Here is a 12161-nt window from a genome sequence, read left to right as displayed (position 1 = left end):
CAATTGTGAAGAGCCAAGGAAGGAAAGAGTTTTAGAAGAGGTAACTGTATTAAATGTATTAAGTGATGAAGAAGAAAATGAGACCTGATTTGGTTATTAGGAAGATATAAGTTATGTTTTAAAAATGTGTTTTGAGTAGTTCAATGGATGCAGAACCCCAATCACAGTAAATTGATAAAAAGAGTGAACAGAAAAAAAATAGTGCTATAAGGTTTTTGTGGTAAACCACAAGTTTAAAAAGGGATTGTGAAAGTAAAGACTCAGCAGAATAGTACTAATCATTTGATAGCTAAGGAGGAATTGTGGATCTTTCATGCCTTGCCTTCTTAACTCCCTCTCCACCCTGGAAATTGTAGCCAAAGATCTTGGGAAAAAATGGGGAACTATATATTTCACATGTTGGATCAAGAAGAAATAATCAAAAGAACAGGATTTCAGAAAAGTTGAAAAATGATGTTTGTCAAAGTTGCAGGGAAGTGGTTAATCTTGGGAAAGATGAGATAGATGTCTTCAGATATTAGAAAATGAGAAAGGAAACAGATAACAGTGAGAAAAGAAAATTCGTGAAGGTTTAATCTTTCTTCATTAGCACTGTAAAATAGAAGTATTATTGTGCCTGGACAGGATAGTCTGGGCAGAGAAAGCACCCGGCACTGATGGAAGGGCAGATTCAGTTAGGAAAACCAGTAGAGGCCATGAAGCCATGGCAGCTGGAAAGAAATTTGAAGTTATCAAGTCAGGACAAGGAAAACAGTGAACACGATTCTTAGCAATTTGGAGAAAGAAGTAGGAGGAATATATGGAATATATGCCACAGATATTTTTGAGACAGGTGACACCAACTTCAAAATCTGCTATGATTTGTTAGAAACTGCACTTAAGCTTTATTTCTCTCATATCATCTTCTTAGCAACCTGGCAAAATAGGTATTTTCATCCCCATTTTGTAGATGGGATACTTGGGTCCAGAGATGGTGAGCTGTAAGTGATGCATATGAGTTGAATCAGGCTTATATGAACGAGTAAACAACAGAGAATACCTTTAAAACTAAATCTGTTATAGCCCCAAACCATTATTTTCCCCTGGATACACTGGGCGTCCCAGGGCCCTCTCTCCTTTTACCAGCATTTGAGAAAAATGTATTTAAATAGAAATGGATTCCCCAGCTTCAGAAACATCCTGGAGAGCCCCTCCCCCCAGAATCGGGGTGTATCAGACTAGGAGTCTGATTTACCTTCCTAATAAAGACCTGGCTGTGGAGTGCAAAAAAAGAAAAGAAAGAAAAAGAAAGAAAGAGAAAAAAAGAAATGTAATGGAATGGACACATGGGTCCTTACATATCATGTGTGTATTTCTACTCCCTCTCAGGAATGAACTTGTTATTTGTTTTCCAAGAAAGTAAAAAAAAAAAATAATAAAAAGTAAGGCAGATACTACGTATCCCTGTAAATAAAATTAAACATATCACAAAACAGGCATCAGGTAACTCTCCATCTTGCAGAAACCAAACAGCTAATATTATCTAAAAATCCTAGAAAGAATATATATCAAAGGCTAATACTTGGGACGCCTGGGTGGCTCCGTAGTTGAGCGTCCACCTTCGGCCCAGGGCGTGACCCCAGGTCCTGGGATCCAGTCCCCATCGGGGTCCCCGCAGGGAGCCTGCTTCTCCCTCTGCCTCTGTCTCTGCCTCTCTCTCTGTGTGTGCTTCTCATAAATAAATAAAATCTTTTTAAAAAATGTTAATACTTGTTATGTTTGCGTGGTGAATGTGAGATCTTATTTTGTTCATCTTATTCCTCTTTCAGTATTTTTCACATTGTCTACAACGAACACATTATTTCTTTTACAATCATACCCCCCCCCAGTAAATATCATACGATTCCATTTTACATTTTTGCTGCCAAACAGCAATAAACACGCAGATGAAAACGGCCCTAGTTTTCCTCCTCGTCGCTGGTTTGTAAGGAGCCCAGTGTGCTGTTCGGTGGTTCCGCGCCCGCGTCTGCCGGAATCCCAGAGGATCCCCAGCTCCGCTTCATCAACCAAATCCCAGGAGCCCTGAGATCTCTGGACGCCCGCCGGGGTTAGAGACAGACCAGGACAGCCCCCGGCAGCACACTCTGCACGGGTTTGCACAGAGGCCTTGTCCACGACGGTGGGGCATTTCTCACCTCCTCCGCGGACGCTCCCGTTGCCTAGTAACGAGAACGCCCTCCCCGCCCCGCCTCCGCGGGGGAGAGGCTGGCCCTTCAGCCAATCAGAGGGCCCCGCCGGCGGCCGCCGCGCGGTGATTGGGGGAGTGCGTGGGCGGTGCCTGGGGCGGGCCTTCCGCCCTGGGGGACGTCAGCACGTCGACGCGGGGGTTTTCTGTCGGCCGGCTCCGCTCGCCCGGCTGGGGTCCGTGAGTCTGCGCCTCGGGCGGGCTGTGCCGGGTGGGGGGCCGTGCTTCGCTCGCGGGCGGGCGCGGGGACCCCCAGCCTTGACCTCCCTCCCGACGTCTCGGCCTCAGAGGTGCGGCGGAGCGGCTGCGGCCCCCCGGGGACTCGGCCCGGGGCAACCACGGCCCTCGCCGCTCGGGGCTCGCATGGGAGGCGGCGGGAGGTGCGGCCGGGCATGTTCAGGCTGATGGCCAGTTGCTGCAGCTGGTTCAAGCGCTGGCGGGAGCCCGTCAGGTAGGCGGGGCCGGGACGGGGGCGCCGGGGGGCCCTTCTGAGGGACGGGGTGGGGGACGGGACGGTGGCGCGGGGGAGCCCATCGGAGGGACGGGGTGGGGGACGGGACAGTGGCGCGGGGGGAGCCCGTCAGAGGGACGGGGTGGGGGACGGGACGGTGGCGCGGGGGAGCCCGTCGGGGGGACGGGGTTGGGGACTGGACGGCGGCGCGGGGGAGCCCGTCAGGTAGGCGGGACCGGGACGGGGGCGCCGGGGGGCCCTTCTGAGGGACGGGGTGGGGGACGGGACGGTGGCGCGGGGGGAGCCCGTCGGGTAGGCGGGGCCGGGACGGGGGCGCCGGGGGGCCCTTCGGAGGGACGGGGTGGGGGACGGGACGGTGGCGCGGGGGAGCCCATTGGAGGGACGGGGTGGGGGACGGGACAGTGGCGCGGGGGGAGCCCGTCGGAGGGGGTCGGGGTCGGGACGGCGGCGCGGGGGAGCCCGTCGGAGGGACCGGGTTGGGAACTGGACGGCGGCGTGGGGGGAGCCTGTCGGGGGGCAGGGTGGGGGACTGCGCTACAGGTATTAAGATTCAGCACCTGCTACTCGGTATTCATCCATTTAGGTGAATACTAGGTGGCAGGCACTGCGCTAGGCAGGAGTCAACGAAAATGATGCTTAACACAAAGAAGCCTTAAGTTTGTTACTCCTTATGAATAATGTTGACTTTTTAATAGTTCTACTTTGGAATTAGGCCAAGGGCAAATTGTAACACAGTTTTGTTTTTCTTGTGGTGGGACAGAGGTGAGGCTGGGCAGAGCAATACCTCAGAGGTGATGTATCTTTCTCAGTAGGTCATCTCAAGGGGTGTGAGAGCTTGAGAGGCCCATTATCCTGGTGTTAACTCTGACCAGGGCTGTGGCTATGGCTGTGTCTGCCAGATTGCTCAATAGTGTTTCTGAGTCGAACAGATTCCTATCTAAATCTTAGGAGTTTTGGCACTTTCCCTCTGTCAAGTGTGGATGCTTTTTGTCTTGCAGCATTTTGAGAAAAAATGTATGCGAGTCTCAGTGCTTGCAGGTAGCACTCAGGAAATGATCCTTCTGATCTCAGGAGACAAGTGCCTACTGGTCAGTTACCCACCTTCATTCATTTTATGCTTCTCAGTGTAGATACTAATTCTGGTGGCTGTGTTCTTTATTCCATTTTTTTCCATTTCCTGGTGAGCTTCAGTTGATCAGCGCTTTGCCAGAGATCACAGAGAAAACTTCTGGGATACAAAAATAAACCTAAATTTTTATCCCAAAATTTATTGTTCAATTTTATTACCAAAAATATAAAATCACATTCTCTTTTGTCTTCACAGCCTTGCTTCTGTTCTTCTTTTAGTATGTGAAGATGCTCAAACCTCTCTTACCTAAAAAACAACCCAAATAAATGTTTCCTATTGCTGCTGTAACAAATTACTATTAACTCTGACTGAAAACAACACAAAATCCTACAATTTTGAGGTCAGAAGTCTCAAATGGGTAAGGAGGGTTGCATACCTTCTAGAGGCTCTAAGAGAGAATCTGTTTTTCTTTGCTTTTTCTAGCAAAAAAAAAGGTTGCCTGCAGTTGTTGACTTGTGACTCCCTTCTTCCATCTTCAAAGCCATTTGCATAACATGTGTCTTCTCTGATCTTTTATCAGGACTTTGAAGAGGCCCTCTTCTGAGGACTCTTGTGTTTACATCAGGTCTGCACAGTACTCCCGAGATAAGCTCCGCACCCAAGGTCCTTAACTTAATCGTGTCTGTAAGATTCCTTTTGCCATGACAGGTTCCAGTAATGAGGTTGTGGACACTCCAGAAGTAATGAGGTTGTGGACACTCCATTCTGTCTCCCTAAGGAACAACCCTCTGCCCCTGCAGCCTCCACCTTTCCCTCTTAGCTGCACCCCAGCAACAGTTGGCCATGGATTACTGATCCTTTCCCGACCTCTCTTCCTCTCGTGCATCCCTTAACGTTCTGCGTTTGAAGACCTTTCGATTCTGTTCTCGCCACACCGGCTGCTGCCTGATTATTACATCCAGTGGATTCTTTCCAATCTCTTGGCATCATTTGCCACTGAAGACCACTCTCTTCTTGAAATTCTCTGATGTATTTTTCCTGAATTTGGGAATTTTTACCTTTCTGCCTGTTGTCTTTTCTAGTTGCCAGGTAGCCCTTCTTCATCTCACTCTCAAGTCTTCCCAGGATTCTGTCTTCAACTCTCTTTTCTGTGTATTCTCCCTTTATGGGCCATTTTACCTCATATGGTGACTCTAGCTGCCACTTAAACATTGACTCTCACATCCGCGTTTCCAACACAGAGACTCATCTGCCCCTTGAAGATTTACATAATCCTATTCCACCAGAATGCTCAATCCCAGCACATCCACAATTGAGCTTATTTTTATCCTCTCTCATTTCCATGCTGACTTGTTTCTGCCTTCCTTTTACCCAGGTCGAGCGGAGAGTAATCCTACATACCTCTTTGTGCTTTGTTCTCTCAAATCAAGTCTTTTGGTTTCTACCTGCTTATACCACTTGTATGTCTTACACTCTTTTAGCCTTTCCATACCCGCTGCTCTGTTTCAGATAAAATTTCTGTTATTTCTCTCCCACATTTCTTTGACAGACTTTTCACTATTCTCTGATTCTCTACACTGTTGTCAGTGGTCCTTTTTCCTTTTTCCTCCTGTCCAAGTTCTTCATGCCAAATTTGCCAGACTTAGTTCTGTAGTCCTCCATCCCTCACCAAATGTCCTTCTGTTTTTGGTTGGCTGTTTCTGATCATTCCTCACATGCCTGTTGGGAGATTCTTTCTTTCGGGACATTTTCTTTGAATTCCATCTAGATTCTTTACCTTTTCATTGTATTTGCTTAGCACCCTGTATTTGGCTCTACTTATCCATGTATTGTAGTAAAATGTTAATTTAGCTCTTCTCACCAGTCCTCCAGAATGGCTTGTGGACAGGAGCTGTTGTTATTTTAAATACGTTTGAAAAGAGTTCATGTTTATTTTTATCTAAAGGTGATGAATGTTTATGTAGAACATTGAAAGCACAGCTAGGCAAAAAAGTGGCTTATATTAGTAATTCACAATCTCACCCCCAAAGATTTACATTTTAGTGTAGAATATCTTACATACCAGTAAATTCCCTTTTTATTGAGCTATAAGTGACATAGAAGATCCTATTAGTTTTAAGTGTATGCCACGATTATTTGATATTTTTATCCATTACCAAATCATCTCCATGGTGAGTCTAGTTAACCATCTGTTACTATACAAATCATTAAAGTATTATTGACTATATTCCCTATGGTGTATATAACACCCTCATGACCTATTTAACTTATAAGTGAAAGTTTGTACCTCTTAATCCCCTTCACTTATTTCATCTCTCCTTCTATGGTAACCAACAGTTTGTTTCCTATCTCTTGTAAGTCTCTTTCTGTTTGGTTTGTGTGTTTGTTTTTTAGATTCCACAAATAAATGAAAGCATATGGTATGTATGTCTTTCTCTGACTTATTTCACTTAGCATAATACCCTCTAGGCTTGTCCATATTGTTGTAAATGGCATGGTTTCATTCTTTTTTAATGGCCAAGTAGTATTCCATTGTATATCTCTATACCACATCTTTATTCATCTATTCCTGCACATTTAGGTTGCTTCGTTATCTTGGCTATTGTAAATAATACTGTGATGAACATGGAGGTGCATGTATCTCTTCAATTTTATTTTTTTATTTTTTTATTTTTTTTTATTTTATGATAGTCACAGAGAGAGAGAGAGAGAGAGAGGCAGAGACACAGGCAGAGGGAGAAGCAGGCTCCATGCACTGGGAGCCCGATGTGGGATTCGATCCCGGATGGAATCCAGGATCGCGCCCTGGGCCAAAGGCAGGCGCCAAACCAATGCGCCACCCAGGGATCCCAACACGTATCTCTTCAAATTGGTATTTTTGTTTTCTTCATATAGATACCCAGAAGTAGAATTAATGGGTCATATGGCAGTTCTATTTTTTATTTTTTTTGAGGAACCTCCATACTCCATATGTTTTCCATAGTGTTTTCCATAGTGGCTGTTTTCCATAGTGGCTGCACCAATTTACATTCCCACCAGCAGTATATGAGATTTCCCTTTTTTCCACATCTGTACCAACACTTGTTATTTTTTGTCTTTTTGGTAATAGCCAATCTGACCAGTGTTAGGTGACACTGGTTATAGTTTTGGTTATAGTTTTGATTTGCATTTTCCTCATGATTAGAGACATTGAGCATCTTTTCATGTGCCTGTTGGCTATCTCTATGTTTTCTTTGGAAAAATGTCCGTTCAGGTCCTCTGCCCATTTTTTAATCAGGTTTTTTTTTTTGAGTTGTATCAAGTTATTTTTTAAGATTTTATTTATTTATGAGAGACGGAGGAGGGTGGGCAGAGACACAGGCAGAGGGAGAAGCAGGCTCCATGCAGGGGGCCCAATGCTGGACTTGATCCCAGGACCCTAGGATTACTCCCTGAGCCAAAGGCAGACACGCTCAACCACTGAGCCACCCAGGTGCCCCTTGTCAAGTTATATATTATCCTAAGTTTTATACATTTGGGATATTTATCCTTTATTTGTTGTATGATTTGCAAATACCTTCTCTCATTTAGTAGGTTGCCTTTTTTGTTGATGGTTTCTATATGTGTAAATTTTTAAGCAATGAAGAAATAATAGAGTGTTATTTTACAGCTTCTTTTAATTTATTTTTACTTTAATCATAATTAACATCTTTTTGTATCATTACATGTTTTCCATGAATTATCTTTTCAAGTAGTGTGTTGTATAGATTGACCAAGGTATGTTTAATCATTCTGGTTATTAAATGTTTAGAAAATTAAAAAATTTTCACTCTTATGAACAGTGCTTGGGTGGGCACCCTTCTGTAAATATTTTTGGAAATGAGATTAGAGATCAACTGATGAGAGCAAATGAAAAAGTTTAAGGTATTTGTGGTGTGTATTGCCAAATTGCTTTTCAGAAAGACTAAAAAAATTGTTACTCCTACCAGAAGTGTATAAAAATGCCTTTTCCCCTCAAAAAATGAGAGTCATCGCTTGTTTTTTTTTTCAGGTTATGGGGAAAATGCTATCCGCATTAGTTTCTGTTTTCTTGATTCCTAGTAAAACTGTTTTTCCCTTGGACTTTCATATTTCTTCTTTTGGGACTTTCCCAATGATTTCCTTTGCTGTATTTCTCTTGGGTGAAGTGCATTTTCTTACTGAGCTTGCTTTCTTTCTTTCTTTCTTTCTTTTTTTTTTTTTTTAAAGGTTTTATTTATTTACTTGACAGAGAGAAAGACTACAAGCAGGGAGCAGTGGCAGACAGAGGTAGAGGGAGAACCGACTCCCCCGCTGAGCAGAGAACCTGATGTGGGGTTTGATCCTGGGATCATGACCTGAGCTGAAGGCAGACACTTAACTGAGCCACCCATGTGCCGCCTTACTGAATTTTTCTAAAACAGATTTTAAATGTATATAGTAGTAATCATTTCTCTGTAGTGTATATTGCAGATATTTTTCTTCCATTTGTCATGTTTGTAAATTTTTTGTTGATGTTTGAAGCATAAGCATTTAAAAATTTTTTATTCAAATACACCACTCTTTTAGTGTAATAATTGAATTATATTCCATTATATGTATCCAGGATTATATTCACCTATACTTTTTTCCTAGTACTTTTCATATTCTAATTTATAACATTTAAGACTATTGAAATTTATTTTGTGTATAGGGAAAAGCATGTATCCTGGGCACGGAACCGAAGCCACGGTGCTCAGTATATTCTAGACCTTGTAAGTGGGTCCTCACCCTTACATATTGTCATCTACATACTCTGAACTCCTATTATTTATGCCAATAGCATCTAGTTGATACAATAGGGCATATAAAATATGATAGAATATGCAAGAGTTGAAAGATGATTTCCAAGATTTTTAGCAGGAATAGAGAAGGCAGGAAAAAAAAAGAATAGAAGGCAGGAGTTTTGATGGGGGTATAATTTTACTGGGATATTGAAGGAATTTGTATTTCTTTTTTTTTTTTTTTTTAAGATTTTAAGAGAGAGAGAGGCAGAGAGAGAAGCAGGCTCCATGCAGGGAGCCTGACGTGGGACTCGATCCCGGATCTCCAGGATCAGGCCCTGGGACGAAGGCGGCGCTAAACCGCTGAGCCACCCGGACTGCCCGGAATTTGTATTTCCTAAGCTTTCCAAGAACATGAACTCATGAATGACTCACCTAAGAGAAGAAGAAAATTAGTGTCAATTTAAATGAGAAAAAAAATGGCAACAAGAATTATGTAATATTACAATTAAACATAAAAAATTAGTATTATTTAAACAAAATGAAAAATATGGTAAGTACTCATGTGCCTACCACCCAGATTTATAAGTATTAGCCTTTGGTTATCACATTTCAGTTTTTTTCTAAGGAAATAACAAATCTTTGAAGCTTCCTGAATCCTATTCATCTCCTACCATCCCTCCCCAGAGGTAACCACTAGCTGGAGCTAGTTTCTTGTTCACCTATATTTTTTGGTGTCATAATGCAGCTTATCAAAGTTTACTTCAAATTTATTAGTAAATTATTATTCACTGTGACCAAGTCTAAAAGAGACTCAATTGTTACTTCAGCACTGTGGATTAATGCTTTCTGTACATCACTGTGGTATCTAGTAAAAGCATATCGTGATAGATAGTGTATGTCATCTTTGCTATGAATTTTTTTGACGGGGACACATTTAGCACCTTAATAGCCATCATTTGGATTTAAATAAATGTAACTGTAAATCCTAGACCGTTTATAGAAACTGCTGAGTTTTTAATTTGTTAATTAAGCTCTACATACAGATTAGCAAGGATTATCTGATGTGCTGTCCGCAGAAGCGGAATGTTTTACATTTCTTTGTAAACTGCTAGGGCTTCTTGTTTATTCTTAATGAGAAGTTTTGAATTTTAGGATAAAAAGGGACCTAGAGGCGTTCTGATTCTACCCCTCTATATTCTAGAAATGAACAAATTGACACTAAAAATTTGACTTAAAACTTCAGAGCTGGCATTATGACCTCAAGTTTGGTCCTCTTTGCTCCATAAATTTAGGTAGGAATTTTGATGTAATATTATCCTGGGCTCTATTATCTGAATTAAAATGTCAGAAAATAGTTCACTTGCACAATAAAGTCACACCATATTTTTTTTTTTTTGGTGAATTTTTTATTATATTGATTTTTTGTGGCAGGTTTTTTCTTTCTCTTACACATTTATCATAATGTGTTCCCAAGTTTTTTTTTTTTTTTTTTACATGTGTTTATGTTACTTTTTAAATTTAGAACTTGCTTTATGTAGTTCTAAATATTTTCAGAGGGATGCCTGGGTGGCTCAGTGGTTGAGTGCTTGCCTTTGGCTCAGGGTGTGATCCTGAAGTCCCATAATCAAGTCCCACATCGGGCTCCCTGCATGGAGCCTGCTTCTCCCTCTGCCTGTGTCTCTGCCTCTCTCTGTGTGTCTCTCATGAATTAATAAATAAAATCTTTAAAAAAGATTAAAATATTTTCAGAAATACCAGTTCAATGTGTCTTTGTGTGTGTGTGTGTGTGTGTGTGTGTATGGGTGTGTGTTTGGTGAAATAGTTTTTTTTTTTTTGACTTATATTTTTGAAGTTAGAAATAGTTTTTATGTAATTATCTCACTGGAGGTCTTGTCTTCTTAGTTGACGGTCAGAAAGTTTAGAATTGTGTTCAAATGATTGCAATAACATCACTCAAAAAAGATTAATAATACAAATATTTTCTGAGTCTAAGTTCAAAATTCCAGTATTGTGTTGCTTGTATTTCTGGTATATCAAATTACATATCTGTTATATAAAGAGACTCTGAGATCAAATATATAAAACAAGGTTTTTAGTCTCTTAATCCCTACTTTTAATTTTTTTTACTCAGAATTATTTCACTTTTAAAAATCTTTCTCACTGTTGTTACCTTGAAACCTTGAGCATGTAAACTTTTTCAGAAAACTTCTGCCAGTAAGAAGATAGATCATTTTAGTTATATTCCCTAAGATTGAACTATTACTTTTATGTGAGGATTTACATAAGTTAAAACTATTATCATACTTTATCAACTGGAAATTGCATATTCTAATTTTACTAGATATTTATTCACTCAGCAAATGGAGTCAGAAAATACATTATGCTGTTTCATTCAGTAAAGGTGCTTACTTAATGTGTGGCCAGCACATTTGATGCTGGGGCTACGGAGTTGATTGGCAAGTTCTCATAGAGGAAGGACACTGTATGAGACGTTGCATGAGAAAATTAACATGTGTTTGCTGTTGTAGCACAAATGGTCAGAAAGGACGAGGGGAATACCTGGGCTGGTAGGCCTGCTGGAGTACAGTGGAAGACGAGGATCTACAGAGTTTGGACTTGATTTTAAGGAACCTAAGCAAAAAAATGCCATAGTTAGATTTTCATCAATATCATGGTTAGGTTTTATTAGCAGCATGCAATTCATGACTTTGGTTAGTGTACCTGTTATTAGGTACCTACCATCTGTTAGGTCACCAACTAAATTAAGATGGTAATAGACCTAAATCTGGGGAGGGAGAGAACTTCAAGATGCTCTGATGAAAATGAGCCATTCTTCTTGGCTAATCTGATGTGTATATACAAAAATGTGAGTAAATGACAGGTTAGACAAAATGGTCCAAGTTACCTTTTAAAATAATAATCAAAAATAAAAAATAAAAAAATAAAATAATCATTACTATTTTTACAAACCATTGTGTTTAAATGTCCCACAGAAGCTGCTGTTGACTAACTTCTTATTAGCATGTAACCTTAGGTAACTGTGCAGGGACAGTATGAATATAAATGATAGGGTAAAGTAGCTTTGGACTATAAAGACCTACTGTATAAATTCAAAGCATTGGTTATGGCAGGGTTTGGGAAAAGATGAGCGCATTTACTTCTGAGTTACTTAATTTGAAATAATTACCAAAAAGATATTTTTATTTTACAGAACTTTATAGTATTTGATATTGTTCATCTCTTAACCCTTCTGGAAACTATTCCCGATGTTGCTGTTTCTTTGGTCTCCTCATTTCTTTCTGACTACAGTTTTAAGGATTCCATGCTCCCCTGCCCCTGGCTCTTCTCCTTCCTATGCCCTCCCTGGAATCTTTCATCTGTTCTCATAGTTTTAATTACCAGGTGTATGTCTCATAAACCCAGGACAGATCTCCCTTTTGGCTTCATACTTCAATGAGATGGGCGAGTACTGATGTCAACATGTGTAAAACTGAACCCCATTTATCCTCTTCTGTAATCTGGTTCCTGCCTGTTTCTGTGGTCTCATGTCATGGACTCCCTGTCTTGAATTGTATGCTATAATAAGAATATCTAGTGGTTGAGCACTTATTTTGTGCCACAAGCATTGAGCAC

The 12161-nt window shown here is 41.2% G+C and overlaps 1 protein-coding gene across 4 annotated transcripts in view; it reads left to right on the top strand.

Moving 5' to 3' along the window:
* Window positions 1-2339: 2339 nt before the first annotated feature.
* ARL13B (ARF like GTPase 13B) overlaps window positions 2340-12161 on the top strand; it is a 64379-nt gene continuing 54557 nt past the window's right edge. For 3 of the 4 annotated variants that reach the window (XM_072811796.1, XM_072811794.1, XM_072811792.1), the window contains exon 1: window positions 2340-2675. In XM_072811796.1, the coding sequence (XP_072667897.1) occupies window positions 2617-2675 (59 nt within the window). In that variant the 5' untranslated portion in view covers window positions 2340-2616. The remainder of the gene's footprint in view (window positions 2676-12161) is intronic. The other variant, XM_072811795.1, reaches the window with a different exon arrangement.

This window comes from Canis lupus, chromosome 35 (assembly GCF_048164855.1).
Source record: "Canis lupus baileyi chromosome 35, mCanLup2.hap1, whole genome shotgun sequence".
NCBI lineage: Eukaryota > Metazoa > Chordata > Mammalia > Carnivora > Canidae > Canis > Canis lupus.
The sequence above is the reverse complement of the archived record's forward strand: the minus strand, read 5'-3'. Positions and strand labels throughout refer to the sequence as shown.